A 17,893-nucleotide genomic window follows, 5' to 3' on the forward strand; every position below is an offset into this window, starting at 1 on the left:
AAACTTTGCACTCAATATGTTTCCCCCCTTTCCTTACTTTCAGATCAATAGTGGGACGCAGGTTCTTTTTTATAATAGGAACTTTGTATCTGTACCGCTGTATTACCATGTACGTCACCACCTTACCTGTGCCTGGAATGCATTTTCAGTGTGCGCCCAAGGTAAGAGTCTTTGCCTCTTGCTTCTTGCCTTAGTCTCTGCATCAGTCCCAATGGCTCCTTAGATCAAATGGAAGATAATGTTTCAGGTATTACTAAATAACACAAATTACTTCATCTGAAGCTGATGCCTTCAGAAACATAGGTTGTGATAAACCAAAACTTGTGTGATAACAGAGCCTCAAATTGTTGATGCAGTTGGCTGCTCCCTTTCAGCACATCTTAGGTTGAAATAGTGCTGCTACTATCAACTTGCTTCTGAGGCTCAAGCTAATCACTCTTAATACTGTAGCAATATTTTTTTCATATATGGTAGGATGCCCAAGGTCAATACTCTAACTCATAGCCTGATATGCAAGCTTTTGTTGCTGTATTCCTGTGAAAACCCACTGTTATGTGCTTTGCCTAGTTTCTCGCACTATTTGGTCAAGAGCTATTGCAATACCTGAATTCAGACGCCTGTCTTGGTTTCCACCCTGCAAAATGTATAGGAATGTGACTTCAACAAGTTCAGCTGCATAAATGAACTGATACATACAGAAACATGGCTGTACTAATAGTTTACAAAAATATTTTAAAAAATTAGTGGCACTGGAGTTAAGTGGTGACATAAAGGAGTTGTTACTCCCACTTTAGGTTACTAATAAAAAGTTGTAGACTTAAAATTCCTGAGAACAAACTCCATTGTGTTAACTGTACTGAAAAAAGTATTGCCAGTTTAGAGGGGAGTAAATTTGTCACCTCTTGGATAAGATTTCTAGTCTTGAGTTACAGCATCATGGCTGTTGTCTTGTACAGTGAGACAACTTGGGGATGTAGTGGATGAAATAATTCTCTTTAAAAATCAGTGTCTTTTTGAAAATGCTTTATTTTACTGCCACTATTGTAAAGATTTAATGGTTTTGTTCTAACAGCTTGGGAAATGACTATGTAATAGAATGTATTGAGTGAGAAGAGGTAATCAAAGGAAAATGCAAATATCTCTGCTGAAAGTGCATTTTGCTAGCATTAAACCAGTATTAATTATTTGAACTCCGGAAAAAAGTTGATGATAATTCTTCTGGATTTTTTAATGTGAATTGTTTTCTGATTATGGAAAACAGTTATCAATTTTTTTCCCTAGAATTAATTTAAAACAGCTAGATAAAACTGCCTAGTATCTGTAAGAAATCAAAACGGGCTCCTAATACATGCTTTAAAAATTTACATCCTCCAAATAGGAGTTAAGTCCCAAATGAGTTTGTAACGAAATATAAAATGAAGCGAGTTTGAGGGTTTTACTCAGTAGAAATACTGATCAGCTCTGGACAGAATAACAGAATTTGTATGCAAGGTTTTACCAGTTTTTAATGGGTTTCATTGATTCTGTCAATTGCTGAGATGAGAGCTCTGACCTTACAAATTTTAAATGTTTACCTTTTTGGTATATTCTGCATCTCATTCTCATACAAGGTGTATTTTAACGTAGCCTGGGAAAGTATAGACAGAATGCTAGTGTTACCAAATTGATCTTTATCACCTGTCAACTTTGAAATGCTTGCTTATTTAAGAATATGTGGAAGAAACTGAAGAAATTAAGATAATTTGTCCTTTTATCCCTGTCTCCCTGACTTCTATGTATGTTTGGGCAAGAAGTTTACTTGAGTCACTTACCATACTTCTTTCTGGTGTTCTAGTTGAACGGAGACTCTCAGGCAAAGGTTCAGAGAATCCTGCGACTGATTTCTGGTGGTGGTCTATCCATAACTGGATCACACATCCTGTGTGGAGACTTCCTGTTTAGTGGACACACTGTAGTATTAACGCTGGTCTATCTATTCATCAAAGAGTGTAAGTGATTGTATTTCAATGCACTTTCTTGTTCATATTCATTGTACCAGGAAAACAAATGACAGAAGTATGTGCAAAACTACTGCCCTCCAAAAGTTACTTGTCAGTTGTACACAGACTGTACATATATATGGGTTTGAAACACAAATTGAGTGGAAATGGAACTGTGGCTTAGTAAAATCATAAAATGGTTAAGGATGGAAGGTATCACTATAGGTTATCTAGCCCTTTCTGCTCAAGCAGAGTTCTGTAGAGCACTTCATGCAGGATTGTGTCCAGACAGTTCTTGAATGTTTCCCGTGAGGGAGACTTCACAGCCTCTCTGGGCAATCTGTTCCAGTGCATGGTCACCTGCACAGTAAACAAGTTCTTCCTGCATTTAGGTAGACCTTCCTGTGCATTATTTCCTGCTTGATGCCTCTTGTCCTATTGCTTGGCACCAATGAGAAAGGCCTGGTTGACACCTTCCTTCAAATATTTACACACATTGATAAGGTTTCCTCTCACACTTTCCTCTCCAGTCTAAGCAGGCCTATTTTCCTCTGTCATTCCTCAAGTGAGAGGTACTCCAGTTTCCTAATCATCCTCATAGCCCTCCACTGGACTTGGTCCACATCTGTCTTGTACTAGGGAGCCTGGAACTCCAAATGTGCCTCACTGGGCTGAATAGAGGGTCAGGACTACCTCCATCAACCTGCTGGCAATTACCTTACTAATACACCCCAGGCTACTCTGCCCTTTTTGGCCATAAGGGCACTGCTCATGGACAGCTTGGCCACCAGGACCCCCAGGTCCTTCTCAGCAGAGCTTCTTTCCAGCAGGTTGGCACCCACCCTGTAGTGGTGCCCCACGTTCTTTTGTCCCAAGTGCAGGACCCTGAACTTGCCCTTGCTGAGTTTCAAAGGGTTCTGCCCTGCCCATCCCTCCAGTGTGTGAGATCTTCTGAAGGACAGCACAGCACCAGTCCTCTGAGCTTTGTATCCTCAGCAGACTTGCTAAGTTTCTGATGAGTAAGTTAAACAATGCTGGACCCAGTATGAACCTTTGGGTTGAGCTAGACTGTGCCACTGATTAAAAACCCTCCAGGCCCTGCCATTCAGCCCACCCTCACTAATTGTCCAGCATTGCCTGTGAGGATCTCATGGGAGACAGTGTCAGAAGTCTTGTTTGAAGTTCACATAGATAAATCCAGTTGTTTCCTGTTAGCTATCCAGCCAGTTGTCCACATTTTAAAGGCTGTCAGGCTGGTTAAGCATGACTTCCCTAAGGTGAATCCATGCTAACTACTCCTGACCACAAGCTTAGTGGTGGCCTCAAGGGTGAGCTGTTCCATCACCTTCCTAGGGATTATGGTAAGGCTGACCAAAAGTGTTATGGGCTGTAATTAAGGGCTAAATGTGGCTAAACATGTCACCTCTATCTTTATGTAAGTGTTTATTGCTTAATTAAAACAAGATAGCTTTTCATCATTTGTTGACAGATGATTTAAACTTTGGATAAAACATGCTGTAGTAATTGTGCACACTAGCTCTGTGCAGGTTAGCTGCAGGGGGTTATAGGGAATTTTGTGGCTTGAACACAGCATCATTGCACACTTAACACTGCATCCAGAAGCAAAGTGACTTTTTTTGGGTGTGCTATACATTAGTTACTGCAAGCAATGAAAAGTTAATTCATAATCTTTGAATGTCTTGTGCTCAAGTCTCCTACTTAGTGCTTCTTGTAAGAATACACGATAAGAATGATAACAACTTGGCAAGCATGCAGAAGATGCAGTTATGGTTTCTCCCTTTGCTTTATGTTGCTCTGGGGCATGGGAGGAAAAAATCTTCTATGCTGCACTGAGAGCATCTAATGAAGTGTTAGACAACTTAGCATGGACTTCTAAATCTAATATATGGTAAGCAGTGCTTCTATCCTCAGAGCTTTGCTGCTCATGAATATGTAGTGGGGAGTTCCCTTCTCAGTTCACATGTTTGGAGTTGGAGTCTTCCCTCCTATTGTTGTATCCCAAACGATGCAAATGCTAGCTTGGCTCATGGGAATGTGTTCTTATTGAAACAAAATTAAGACTAACCAGCATTAGTTTGATGCCTTCCTTTTATTGAAATGTTGAGAGAACAAGGTGCTGCAGTGCTGCATTCTGCCTTAAAGAAAAACCCCAATATAAAAGGGCCTCTTGAATGCGATAGACTCCAAATTGCAGATTTGAGATGTTCTTCTTTGAACGGTGATTTAAGATGCTGATTATAGTCATCATTGTTTGCCTTGTTTTATCCATTATGTTGTATTTTAATGCTATTCACATACTCAATTGTACCAGGAAACATGAAGACAACCCAGTATTTTCTGGGCTACTTTCTCCTGTACTTTATTTTATAAGGGATTGGTGCAATTTTATCATACAATTTTTTATAATAAGCTTTTTGACTGCTTCCTAATTGCTAGGCATATATTTCACTGAAATTGTGCTCTATAAATGAGAGGCATAGCTTTCCTTTTTTTACCTCCCATGTAATCAAAATGTTATCTGAACCAGGGCATAAGCCCTATAATTGCTCTGAATTAGAGGCTGCTTGTGGCGGTCTTTTTTGTTCTTTCAGTAACATGTCTTTGGTGTAAGGTATATTCTGAGGTTTTTATGTCTGGCTTAGTGGAGTTGTTGCTCTGCTCTTCTCTTCCTTTCATATTCTGCCACTTTTTCACTTATTGTCTGCACACTGCATTTTTCACTAGAATAGTTATTCATATTTTTAGCCTTGGTATATCTGTCTTGCTCAATGCTGTTTTTATCAACTTCTTGAGATTACTTGCCTTCTTATGTTAAAAAAAAAAATTAAATTAGTAGATTGAGACCTGTCTGCAGGGTTTTGGGAAGAGTTAAGAGAATTTGTTTGGACACTTGCACCAAAAAGTGGCACTACAGTTATTGTTTTGCACAGGCCTCTGCCGGGTAGGCTTGTTGAGATCAGTAGCTTTTCTGCTGGTATTGTGTGAAAGTAAAGGCTGACAAGGCAAGAGGTGCCAAAACCTCCCACTGTGAGTGAAATGAAGCCAGTTAGCCTGTCAGAAGTTATGAATGATCATTGTGACACTTGGGGCATTTTTTCAATGGGGAAAGAAGTACAGGAGAACTTTTCCACTGAGGTGGCTGAAATGCATTTTGAATAGCTTTGCTCCCATTTGTTAAATCTTTCATTAAAGGGTATAAATTCACGTACTTCCCTTTTTTGTATGGTGTATTTTGTTCATGCAGATTAATTAAAACCTAAGAATTAAAATTAATTTATTTCTGTTTAATTTGTGATCTCTGCTCAGGTTGTATCAATTCTAGAGCTTTCAGTTTACTCAAATATAGACTGAAAAGATTAAATACAACCAAGTTAAATAACCAAAGTGTATGTTTTACCTCAATTTTGTCTCTTCCTCTGCACCCTAAATCCTAGAAATTATTTAACTGGAAAACTTAATTTGACTAGAAAATGGGTGGCAATGTTGTCTAACTAACCCATCTTGTATTCACTTTAAAAATTAAGAACACCACATTAAGTTTGCATAATTCATTATGTGGATTCATACAAATCAAAACAGGGGATCTGTACCAGTGTGATAGTAGGGGGTCTGTACCAGTGTGATATGAGTTATGTTTTCAAATTTAGCAGCCTTAAATTAATTTTCCTTTCTTTTCCCCTTGCTTTTGTGGATTCTTAGAATAACAGATGGCTTTTTGCTGTGTTTTTTTCCCCATCACCTACCTGTCCCACAGATTCACCACGTCATTTCTGGTGGTATCACTTAATCTGCTGGCTGATGAGCGCTGCTGGCATCATTTGTATCCTGGTTGCTCATGAACACTACACTGTAGATGTCATCATTGCCTACTATATCACCACACGGCTCTTCTGGTGGTACCACTCCATGGCTAATGAAAAGGTGAGTGGCCTTCACAATCATTGTGTAGCCTGCATTTGTTAAAATTGCCTGAAACTTAAAGTTAGTTCTAATTTCAGAATAAAAATAGATGTTCCATATCAAAGCTGAAACAGAATGGGCAAGGAGTTTAACTTCATTGTTACTTAAGCAAATAATATTGTCTCTTTTGAGCTTTTGAAGTTTTAATGCTGTAGTTGGTGTATAGAATAGCCCTTCTTTGCCTCAGCTTATGAATAAACAGTAGTTGAGCAATAAAATTTCTGGATAACTGAAATTCCTACAATTACCTAGACATTCCTACAATTCTAATGACAATTCTTGTGTAATTGTCGTTAAAGGTACACGGTTCAGAAGGTTGTTGCTGCTGTTGTTTCAACCACACTTTCAAGTAGAAGCATTGTTGTTAAGCCCATTTAATCTAATTCTCAACTATTACTCATCAGTGGAAACATGACATGCCTGAAAGCACTCATATTGAAAAAGGCTTAAGTGCTTTGTTGCCCCAAATTTTGCACAGCAACAAAGCCTCCCTTTGTGGTAAAGATGCTCAGTTTCTAGCATGTATTTAGACTCTAATGTCTTTCTCAATCCTGTGTTTTTAGGCTAAATACTCATTGTCTTTGTGGAAATTCATGCACATGCATTGTGGTTTTGCTGTTGTCTTGACTCAATGTGATTGACTGTAAGCCTTTAAACTGACAGTTGCCTTTTCCTCTTTACATGCTTATGCCAATACAGACTTTAAAGGTGTCTTCGCAGACGAATTTTCTCTCTCGAGCATGGTGGTATCCAATATTTTATTTCTTCGAGAAGAATGTGCAAGGCTCTGTTCCTTGCAGTTTTTCCTGGCCAATATCTTGGCCTCCCAGCTGCTTCAAATCTTCATGCAAAAAGTATTCACGGGTTCAGAAGACAGGAGAGGACAATGAAAAATCTACCTGAAGAAAAGAAGGAAAGCATCTGCTCTGGTTTTTTCATTTTTGATTTTTTTTTACCAAAACATAAATGCTGTAACCAAAGGTCTTAAGAAGACTGTAACTGAAGAAGTGGACCAAGCTTCTGTGCAATTGATGGAAAGACAATTGTAGACGCATATATTGCATTTCAGATGTTTTCCTCTCATCCGGCTGTACAGACCTATTCTACTCTTCAGTGCTAATGAAATGCACCACTGATGGAATTTTTTTATTAAAGAAAAAAATGGAGCAGGACTGTGCTTTATTAATGAGATAGAGGTGCCAAAGACCACAGTAACACTTCCATTACTATCACTCATCCACAGAAGCACCCAAAAGTCTCATCTTCAGAGCTCTGGAGTGCATAAGGGCAAAAACATGCTAACATGTAAAGGCATGATATTGGCATATTGAGGTGTATAAAAAAATAACACAATTATGGGAAGTGGTTTGTTGCATTATTCTTGCTAATGAAGGTAAGGCCTTTATGTGACTGGTACAGCTGGAAGCAAGTCTGAATTTTTTACACACTGTGGGTATGAATATCTTAGGACCCTAAAATACTACTTACCACCATTAACTCCCATGTATTCTACTATATACCAATTTTTACATTTTTATTAGTAATTTTCTATTTAAATAGCTGTGTTACCTGATGAATTTGCTAATTATAAACAGCTGCTAGCATCAGAGCTCAAGGAGCCTAAAATTTTATTTTTAGTAAGAGACACAGTTTCAACATCTGAATCTTGAATTACAGCTGGCCTTGTGTATATAGCTCTACCAGTGCCTGTCAGTGTATATAGATGCAGATATACACAAAAGCACATACCTTAAACAAAATTATTTACTGGGAAGAGTAATCCTAGAGTTCTTGATGTAGGCAGTTGTACAGCTCTCACCTGCTTGAGGATTGCAAGGCCAGGTCCAAAATGGGGCTAGATTTAAAATTAACATTTTAATTTTAGTAGCAATCTCTTGCTGAAGCTATGTAGCAGGTTTGCTTGGGAGCCATGGTTCTCCATTGAATTTCTTTTTTTGTCTTTTACCTCTTGACATATGTTTCTGTGACTTACTTTAAAAAAAAAAATACAAAACAACCAACCAAAAATGTGCTAAGATGAAGTATCTACAACAGCAGCATCTCTTCAATTACAACATAATTTCATGTTAAATAACACTGTGGTAGAACTCAAGAACAGGTGACCTTTTTTCCCAGGGTTGCAGTCCAGCTAAAATAGCTATCTAAACAAGTTGGCTGAGAAGGGGGAAACTACCATGGGGTGAACATGTAACAAAACCACAGATTAACAGCTGCCTGTTTCCTGTTGGTTTATGTTGTTTCGTATTGTTGTGAAAGCAGAGTAGAAAATTAGCACACCATGTTTATCCATTTGTATTCTGTATTAATTTCTGCAGTTAACTCAATATTGTTTTCAGATATTCACTAAAACCTAATGAAAACATAAAACTGCATTGTATTGAGGTGATACTAATATAAACAAAATGCTGCATATTTTAAGAATGTCTTGAAGTGAGTGACAAGTGTGAACACAATTTAAATAATTACAGCTTGTTTTTAAAAAGTCCAAAGTTAAAGTTATAAAATGAAATACAGAGTACTCAAATATAATAATTTTCAGTTAGGGGGATAACTTCTCTGAGTTGTACATGAAAATATTTTTGTGCATTTCAAATATTTTTGTGCATTATCAAAATAATACAATAAAGTGTTCCTTTCAATACATTTTTGGAAAAACTTAGTTAAGAAAGAAATGCTGCTGTGGTTTGGTTTTGTTATTTAAAATGAGTTTAGTAGACTTTGATAATGTGCCCCTGAAGTTGTGTGCATATGAGCATATCTGTGCTTCCATCTCCTTGCTTCTAGCAGACCCTGAACAGCTACAAAGCCAGTATCAAAAAACTTTTGAAAATCCTTCTTCTGTCATTAATATGAATCTGCTCAACACCAGTCAGTAGATCTCCCAAGATACTTATTATATTAGTACTACTTCATGGATCATAATTTTTAAAGCTGAAATCTAAGCTTTGTGATACCTTAAGTATGGTCATGTTAATCCACTTGTAGTAAAATGATCTTTTAGGAGTTACAGATTTCATTAGTAGTCACTGTGCCTTGAAAATAGCATGATGAAAAGCTTTACCTAAGGAGCCTTAAGCAGTGGTTTTCATCTGGTGGCTGAAAAATAAACACTTTGACAGTGAGATTTCTGTAATAGATCTGCTCAACAGGCTTTCTTCATGCAGGATGAGGTGTTTGGGGTTTTTTACACTTATTCCTGTTTCTGAAAGAAAAAAATGTGAAAGTGATTAAATAGAACCAAGTAAAGCCTCTACTTCTGTTGGGCTGTGTGAGCTTTCATTCTACTGCTGAATTTGATAGAGACTTCTGTTGTAATTCAACAGGAAAGTTTAAGTAGCAGCTCAAAATACGTGATTCCTGTTCTGGCTCAGTCCTCCCTTAAGTACTTAATATATTTATCCTTTGTATGAAAGCTCTCAAAGGGATATGTGTGTTTAATTAGCAGAAAGCCCCAATTTTCTATGCTCTCAATAGCTTTCAAGTGCTTTTACAAACTTGGATGATATAGCTGTATTTGATGACTCTTTAGACCTATATGCAAGGTGATAAAATGGGATAAGTAATGGTATATTCTAATTATTACTGTTACAGTAGTTTATCCAATACAAACCACAACTGCTATGTAATAATTAATAATTGTAATATCTTGGTGATCATTGTATAAAAATACCATGAAGCTTAAAGTATAATTTCATCATAAGAAGCAAGAAATTGCAGGAGGTAAAAAGGAGAAACTTGGACTTTTCCTTAGGCCTACCATCAAGTGGTTGGTATATTATTTGGTCTGTATATGACCAATACTTAGCAGTGTGTCACTAATTATTTTTTCCTAGTTACAGTAATATTTCTCAGATGTCACATGAGCTGCCCCTTTCCTGTGACTATAACATGCTTCTCTCGACTGAAGAGCATTTACATGTTGAGCTTTACAGACACTTAATAAAAAAAATCCACTACATTTGTATACCTAACCCATCAGTATGACTTAAATGCTGATGGGCTTTCTTAAAATGCCTAACATAAATTTAAATCTGGATTTTAAACGTTAACTTGAACATTTAAAGAAGTATGCTGCTAAGTGGTCATGCTACAGATGCTTACACCTAATGCCAGAAATTGTTAACGTCTACTTGGAAGCACTGTAAATGAACATCTTTTTCTGTACGTGCTTAGCACTCCCATGTGGACATAAAAGGTACTAACTGTTAGTCATCCTTCACTGCTGTTTTCTTGGAAAGATCGCCACAGGTGGCGTACTAGCAAAAGTAGCTCTGCTAAACACTGCTATGAGCCCTGGTACCGGATTTGCTGCCCTCCTTAAAAAAAAAACTGGTTGGGAGAGAAGGAAACTAAAAAAAGTTTATGTTAAAATACACTACCTTCAGGTAATAGAGAAATAAAGCTCAGCAACAGAGAGAGAACTGGGGAGTCTTAAAAGAGATGAGAGACCATTCTCTTAATTGGATTATTGCAAATCCACTTACTAGGGTCTTAATTCAGAATCTGTTCAATCTCTGGCTTTCTCTTATCAGCACTATCTGACTAGACAGTTTATCCTGAGTTGTTTGGTACTAACCCAAATTCTTTTTCTCATTTCATTAGATGGGATTTACTGTTCTAGAGACAGATCCATTAGCTTCAGTGCAAGGTGAAGTCTTTCCATTAACTTTAAATGAGCTTTCCCATGGCTCTATGTTGGTTTTCATGTTTGCTTGTGGGATTTTTTTCTTTGTTAGTGGGGTTTTTGGTGGGTTTTGTTGTTTTTTTTGGTTTTTTTTGTGGTTTTGGTTTTGTTGGTTTGGTTTTGGGGGGTTTTTTGTTGGGTTTTGGGTTTTTTGGGGTTTTTTTGTTTTGTTTTTTAATGCATAAACCTTTAATCTTAAAGATTCATTTTGAAATGAATTATTTTGAAATGAGTTATTTTGAAAATGGGTCCAAGCTGCCAGATGGATTGGAACCATTTTGCCGTACTGGCAGATGTAATGGTTGTAAAACTCCATTGTCATCTTGATATTTTCACAATATACATGTCTTGGACTTACCTAGAACTCTTATATGGGCACACAAAATTAGTGTGATGCTATGAGACAGAACACTTCAACACAGACGTATTCAATTCTCCAGGCATTGTAAAGTCAAGGTCTTAAATTCAGTTACTGAGAAGAGGTATCTTAAAAGTAAATACTACTGTTAGGCATAATTCAAATGAGTATTGCTTAAGTACACATGAGAAAAATATCCTAGCATGCCACTCAAGTAACTTTGCTTAAAAGTAAGCTTTCATGTGCCACTCTATGATGCTTCTTGGAATCCAGAGAAAAGTGCTGTGAAACAGAGAATAGAGACAAAGGCATTTGTTGTAGTATTTATAAAGAAAAGGAAGGAAGATGAAAACACTGAAGTAGATGGTGATCATATATTGCTTTTTGCATGAAATTGAGCTAAAACTACACCTAACTTGCACAAAGTGTAGATTTAAATTATTTAATAGTTCTGCAAAAAAACCCAACAAACCAGACCTATAAGGAAGCAGCAGTATTAAGCACATCATTCTATGGTACAGCTGTGGATCTGTGCTGGCTCTCATCCATAACTTACAATATAAAAAGAAAACCCAACTCAGTGAGAAATGCTTGGATATTAAAGAACTTAAATATTATTAGCAGTCTTTTATCAGTTGTTCCTACAAGCTGTCACTAATAGCTTCTAAAACAAGAACAAAGTGCTGCAATGCTTAAAACATACTGAAGCTTTTTTCTAGTTGGCTTCAGTTTCCATGGATTTAACCATATGATTAAATCCTCTTAACCTAGAAAGCAGCACATAAGAATGTCAGGCTGAATACAGGTAGCTCATGTATTTCAAGGAAACTTTCCAGTTCTGAACTCATCTTTCCTAACTAAACACTCAATGCCTGAAGGATTTTTAAAGATGAAGTAACACTACTGTGCAGTCTCTAACATGTATATGAAATACTGGTGTTGAGGATTTCTTCTTTCTACTGTAAATCAGTGATTAAAAAAACCACAAAATTTTCAGTGAAAATTTTTAATTGCGAAGGACTTGGAGTTGAGCAAATAGCTAGCTGTTTGTTTTCTGTGGCACTTGGCTGTGTACTAACCTTTAAGATGCAAACTAGGTGGGAAGAGAGGCAGACCACTTCTTACTGGGAGGAGCAGTATGTGACTTTTTGAATTAAAATTATACTGGCTGCATGTTACGTGTAGTCTTAACTATACTACAGTTGAAAAAAGATGCTGTATTATACTATTATTGTTAGTGTTTGCACTTTTAAAAATTATTCTGTAGTGGTTGATCCAGCCCTTCTGCTGGATGAGGAGTGAGTGTTTTTGTCCTTTACTTGCTCTCTGTATGGTTAAATATAACTGGTTTTAGTTCTGGTAAATGTCAATGCAAAAATTGCAGATCCCTTGGATACAGTACATAAGGTGTTTTGAGGTGTCTGTGCATGGGTTTCTTCTAGGGGAAATAATCTTTCAAGCTGTGCCTAAATTATAATGTTAGCTCTTGCATTTTCTCTCAGAATAATATGGTCTTTAGGAGGTTAGCATTTGTGACACTGCACAGAATTACTACAAAAGAACCTTTGTGCCAACCATGTATCTTTGAAATATGCTTGAAGATGACTTTTGGGTTTTTTGTTTTGTTTTTTAATTAAGAGAAAAAGTGGTCAGAAATGAGTCTGAAATAAAAGCATCTCAAGCAGTTGGGGTCAGGCACCACGCAGGCATACAGGTGTGGAAAGGGTTTCTCTGGCATAAGCAATATTGGATTCAGTGCACAGCAGCTTCCCTAGGAAGGCAAACCAGGTTGTACTTGTACAGTACAGATGGCTGTGAGCCATCTCTACCTGTCCTTTTGAGCTTCTTTTGGACTCACAGTGCTGTACTAAAGATGGCAATAGTTAAAAAGTGAAGGGCACTTAAAAATCAAAACTATAAATGGGGCTGAAAAGGCAGTAAAACCACTCATCAGAGAGCTGCGATCCAATTCAGCAGAGCATACAATTGGGTATTACTTCAGGTGTATAAGGTGCATTTAAGATGAGTGGGACTGTTTGCTTTCTACATTTTTTTTATTATTAAAGATGGCAGGTGTGCTGAGAATACCAAGAGGAAATTTATTTCCCTGCTTACTTTTACCTCTGCCATTGAAGTGTTTGTGTATGAACCTTAAACAATATTACTGAACTCTAACCCCTCTTACATTTTGAGTAATTTAGCAGTGTTTTGTTACTTCTGTAGAAACTTGGTTTGCATTCTGCTTGTTTCAGTTTGTTGCCGCTCAAAATGCTGCTTCTGCTGAAGCCTGTGCTGCTTTAGACTCCGTCTAACTGCATCTGCTTCTACTTATTGTATTTTCTAAATGGCTCAATACAAAAGAGTAGAATTTACATTTGAAAAGGTTTCAAAATTAATTCTAAAGCCAAAGACATTCTTGTCAGACACATCTTTGCACAATTAGTACTTGAAAATAATTGCAAGTTGCAATACCTAACATGCTAGGACTTCTTTTCCCTCAGGAATCAATTCTTGCATCTTAAATGTTTTGCACATTTGTTTGTGTTCATTTTCATGATTAAGGAGAGCATGTGTGAGATGTGAAAAAGGTTCTGCTAGCTTTTGAGGTCAAGGTTACACCAAGGAACCTGAAAGTAGAAGCAGAAATAATGGTTTGATGGCTGTGGTTCTCATGATTTCCACATGACTTTGAAAACTCAAAACTTCCCTAAAAACAGCACAGGACTTCACTTTGGCTGCAACAGGGTTCCATCCTTGTCAGCTGACAGCTTTTCTTGCAGGATTTCTCCTAGGCTGGATCCCTGGTATCCATAGGCTCTATATGTCAATTGGAGCTGTATATCCAACCTTGGAAAAACTAGGCAAGAAAAGACACTGGCTGCTGAGGAACCCTACAAGGCAATATGAGAACGCTGTAATGTGTGCATGATAAGAAGCTGATAAAATGGCTTTGTTCTGTAGCTTCAGGGTCCAGTTCTGCAAACACCATGCAGCAGACTATTACACTGGCAAACTGAGAAACCTTTGGTGCTGTAGTTTCTACTTGGTCTTTGCAAATTGGGTGTGTCATTTTCATGGAAATTCTTCACAATTAGCCAGAGTTGGCTTTTTATGTTGTAAAACTTTCAGGATGACACTTTATAACTGATACTTTGTCAGGTAACTGAGTGTTACAGTTTGCTGTATGTATGCAAAAGGTACTAGAGCTAGAGTTGTGATTTGTGCTGCAATCTGTTCACTTTGTTAAAAAAACGCAAACCAAAACCAACTATTGCACTAGCTGTACTTTAAAAAAAAGCAATAATGGGAGCATCTTGTAGCTTTTCCCCTCCAGAGGTGCTGTCATGGTCACTTCACTGTCAACTGTGAATTTGGTAAAACATGTTGAAGAAATTGTCCTATGTGGTTTACTTGTCACATACAAGTTGAAATTTTTTACTGTCAGCCTGTGTACTAATGAATACAGGTGGACTATTTACATAACCACCCACATCTTTAAAAATCAAAAACCTTATATCCATTTATGGTGCTAATAATCTCAACTATTATAAAGAGCTGGTATTCTCTTATTACACATGAACACTTAAGGAAAGTTGTGACACCTTTCAATAAAATAAAATTTCTCTACGTTTTAAGCCTGCTCTAAATGTTTTTTATATAAATACAACACTTTTCTATTTGTTATATATAAAAATGGCAAAAAATAGTATTTTAATGCAGGAAAACATTAGGAGTGTACATTTTTCTAAATTATATGTCCAATTCTAAATTTTCATACATTTAGGATAGCTAATCTTCTGAAACTCAGTCGAAAATCTAAGAATTTCACTAGGTAGGATTAAGGGACAGGCTGGTAGTTTTAATAAAATAATTCTCTGACTTCATTATCACTGTTGAAGCCTAGGAGACAGAGGGAGCGGATGTGAAATGGACAAAGCTGTATTAGGAGGACACTGGTTATACAGTGTAGATGTATAATTTGCTGAAACTTTAAAAAACCCCAAACAACTTGTTATGGATATGACCATGTAGCTGTCTAAAGAACAGAAGTGAAACAACATAATTGTCAAGGCAGTTCGCAGTAGGACATTGTAAAAACATGTGAAAGAACCTTAAACTAGATTATTTAGATTGTGAAACAACAAAGTAATTTTCTAGCTTTGTTTGAAAGTTTCACAAGCAACTTTTTCTTAAGAAGGAAAACTATCTTGTGCCTTCTGTTGCAGAAGTTATTGTTGCCTTCCCCCTGCCTTTGGTTGTGATTTTATTGTATATAATGGACAGTGCACTTCCAGATGGTTCCAACAGGCGTTTTTTGGGCAGCAGTACCTATACTTTCTATCCACAGAGAACACTGAGCCTTTAGTTCTTGTTAAAGGCCATTACTTGAGAGCTTACAGTTGTGAAAGTATCTGCCTGTGGTAGGTATGGCATTCCTGCTGGAGTCAGCTGTTAGATGAGCATGATGCCCTGCATTCACCTGGACACGTGAGCGTGCGGAGCGGGTGCCATGCCCAGGTGCACTGGTGGCACTGCAGCACACCCCTCTGCTCTGAAGTGGTTGTACCCCAAGTTGCTATGCTTCATGTACTAGAATAAATTCTCTTTAACCACTTCCACCTAGTACTTCAAGAAGTAAATGGGCTTCCCTAAGATCTGTTTGATGGAATTTCTGTATCAGTGCAAAGAATATTCCATGTTTAGAGTAACTTAATTTAAAGCAGAAACAAGCCCACTATCTAGGGCTGGGTGGGGTTTTTGTTGTGTGAAGGTGGATAGTCTAGGAACAATAGTCTGGGTTGTCTTCCTACTTTCACTGTGCCTGTTTTTATAGTAGGACCCTTGGAAAAGCCAAAGATTGAACAAAGTCATCCATAATAGTTCTAAGCCACATTGAAATATAATTTTCCTGTCTTAATTACTAGATGCTTCAGAGAAAATGGACTGTATTTTTTTAATTTCCAAAAAGTGCAATACTTACAGAAATATTAAGAGGCAAATGGCTGCATGTTTCAATGCCCTGCAAAAACAAAACCTTTATGAGCATGTGACATGCACTTGACCAAAAGTGGAGATTTTTAGCTTTACAGAAACATGTTTCAGTGCACTAGTGTAACTCAGAACTTTAAAATATTTTCAGTGTGCTTTTGGTGAGGAGTGTGTTTTTATGAATGAAGTGCCTGTGGAAGTAAAAATCCTTAAGTTGCCTGCAAGCTCAAATAAAGCATATAAAACCATAGCCCATACTTGAAGAGAATGGGTGCTGTCAGCAGCTGCAGAGAACAGCTGGTCAATAGTCCTAAGTGTTGATAGAATTTAAAGATTAAGATAAAGTTTGAGCAAAGAATATGATATTGCTTTTGAGAGTTTACTTTGTTAATTAAACTTCCAATGCTTCTTCTTGGGCCTTAACTCTGTAACTTGGTTATGTTTAAGGAAAAATTAGTTCCTTTGAACTACTCTATTTTTAATGCTTTTTTTCATTATAGTCTTTACTCTGGTGGGAATTTTTGTTTGCTTGTTATGTGGAGCTATTTTTTGACCTGTTAAAAGTGGAGTTACCAAATTCTTTGATTACTTAGTTAGGGGTAAAAGAGTTTGAAGAATGGTGTTTCCTTAAATGCAGAATTAAAGGGGGTGTGGTTTTTATTACTAGGACTGAACAGGAAGGATTTCCATGGAAAATACTGTAGTGTTAAAGCTTGTATATGTAGTTATTAGGGGTATGCAGAATATTAGTAAAGTACTTGGATATGTTTTGCTGTTAATTTAATGCTTTAAAAAGAGGCTACTTGGTTCTAATTTAAATTGAAGAAACAGATTTTAATGTTGCAACAGCTATTATTTTAACTTGAAATATCCACTTATATACTGGTATGTTAGAGGAAAAGTTATTTTATCACTTAAAATTTTGAAATTTATCATATTTCCTTATCAAAATTAATGTGCAATTTAATCTCTGGACATCCTGGCCATATACCACTGAAACCAAACTTTCAGCTGCATAGATAGGGAAGGAAGGCATTTTTAAAATCTAGTTCAGCTTCTTGACTAGACTGAGAAGGAAGTGAGGCTAGATTACTCTTGTACAAAGAAAACAGACAAAAACAGTTATGTGTTTCAGCTGTGCTGAATACCTTAGCTTCTTATTTTCACACTACAGAACTTAAACTTTTCTGGAGACTCAGATTTAAAATATCTTTAGTTCAGCTAAATTTTGATCTGTTTTTATATATTTTTTCTAATAGATGCATTTTATTTGTGTACATTGTAATTAGCTGCTGAATTTCTGCCAAATATGGACAAAATAAACGCTGTATTCTATTCTGCCAGTCTAAATCTGTTCCTAGTTTTTGTCTTTTGTTCAATCCATGGCTGGTAAAATGTCCCTTTGCTGTTTAGATTAAAGAGACAGTTGCCTTAATTGCTCAGAGGAAAACTGACCTTGACCATTTAAAGCTTTATGTATTTCTGAAATTGCTGTAACTTCTGTATAATTGCAATAAAACCTTTTTAATACAGTTCAGCCACTATTTTATAAGCAACTTGTCACTATCTTTACTGAATGTTCAACTGTTTAAAAAAAAAGTTTGTTTAGCAAAACCCTTTTTAATGGGAAAACTCCCTTTATTCTGTCCATTTTTTTGGGGATCACCTTATAGAAGGAGCACTGAGGGCAAAACAGGAATACTTTTCTCTATTAGTAAGAGTATATCAAGAGCACTTACTAAACCCACTGGTGCTGCAGTAAATTATTGGGAAGAGCAGACAGTGGCAGGTTTTGACATCTAATTACCTCTCTAGGGGTTAAATTTTATATTGCTGATCCGCTGGGAAAAGTGCACTAAGGTGTTTACTAGAGGGAGGGGA

At 36.9% G+C, this 17,893-nt stretch overlaps 1 protein-coding gene across 3 annotated transcripts in view; it reads left to right on the plus strand.

Annotated features, from left to right (window-relative positions):
• SGMS2 (sphingomyelin synthase 2) overlaps positions 1–8,005 on the plus strand; it is a 33,286-nt gene extending 25,281 nt beyond the window's left edge. For all 3 annotated transcript variants that reach the window (XM_039710629.1, XM_039710628.1, XM_039710630.1), the window contains exons 3-6: positions 44–161; positions 1,835–1,988; positions 5,755–5,921; positions 6,660–8,005. In XM_039710629.1, the coding sequence (XP_039566563.1) occupies positions 44–161; positions 1,835–1,988; positions 5,755–5,921; positions 6,660–6,863 (643 nt within the window). In that variant the 3' untranslated portion in view covers positions 6,864–8,005. The remainder of the gene's footprint in view (positions 1–43; positions 162–1,834; positions 1,989–5,754; positions 5,922–6,659) is intronic.
• The last annotated feature ends 9,888 nt before the right edge of the window (positions 8,006–17,893 follow it).

Source organism: Passer montanus, unplaced genomic scaffold (assembly GCF_014805655.1).
Source record: "Passer montanus isolate IOZ18808 unplaced genomic scaffold, ASM1480565v1 scaffold23, whole genome shotgun sequence".
In the NCBI taxonomy this organism is placed as follows: Eukaryota; Metazoa; Chordata; class Aves; order Passeriformes; family Passeridae; genus Passer; species Passer montanus.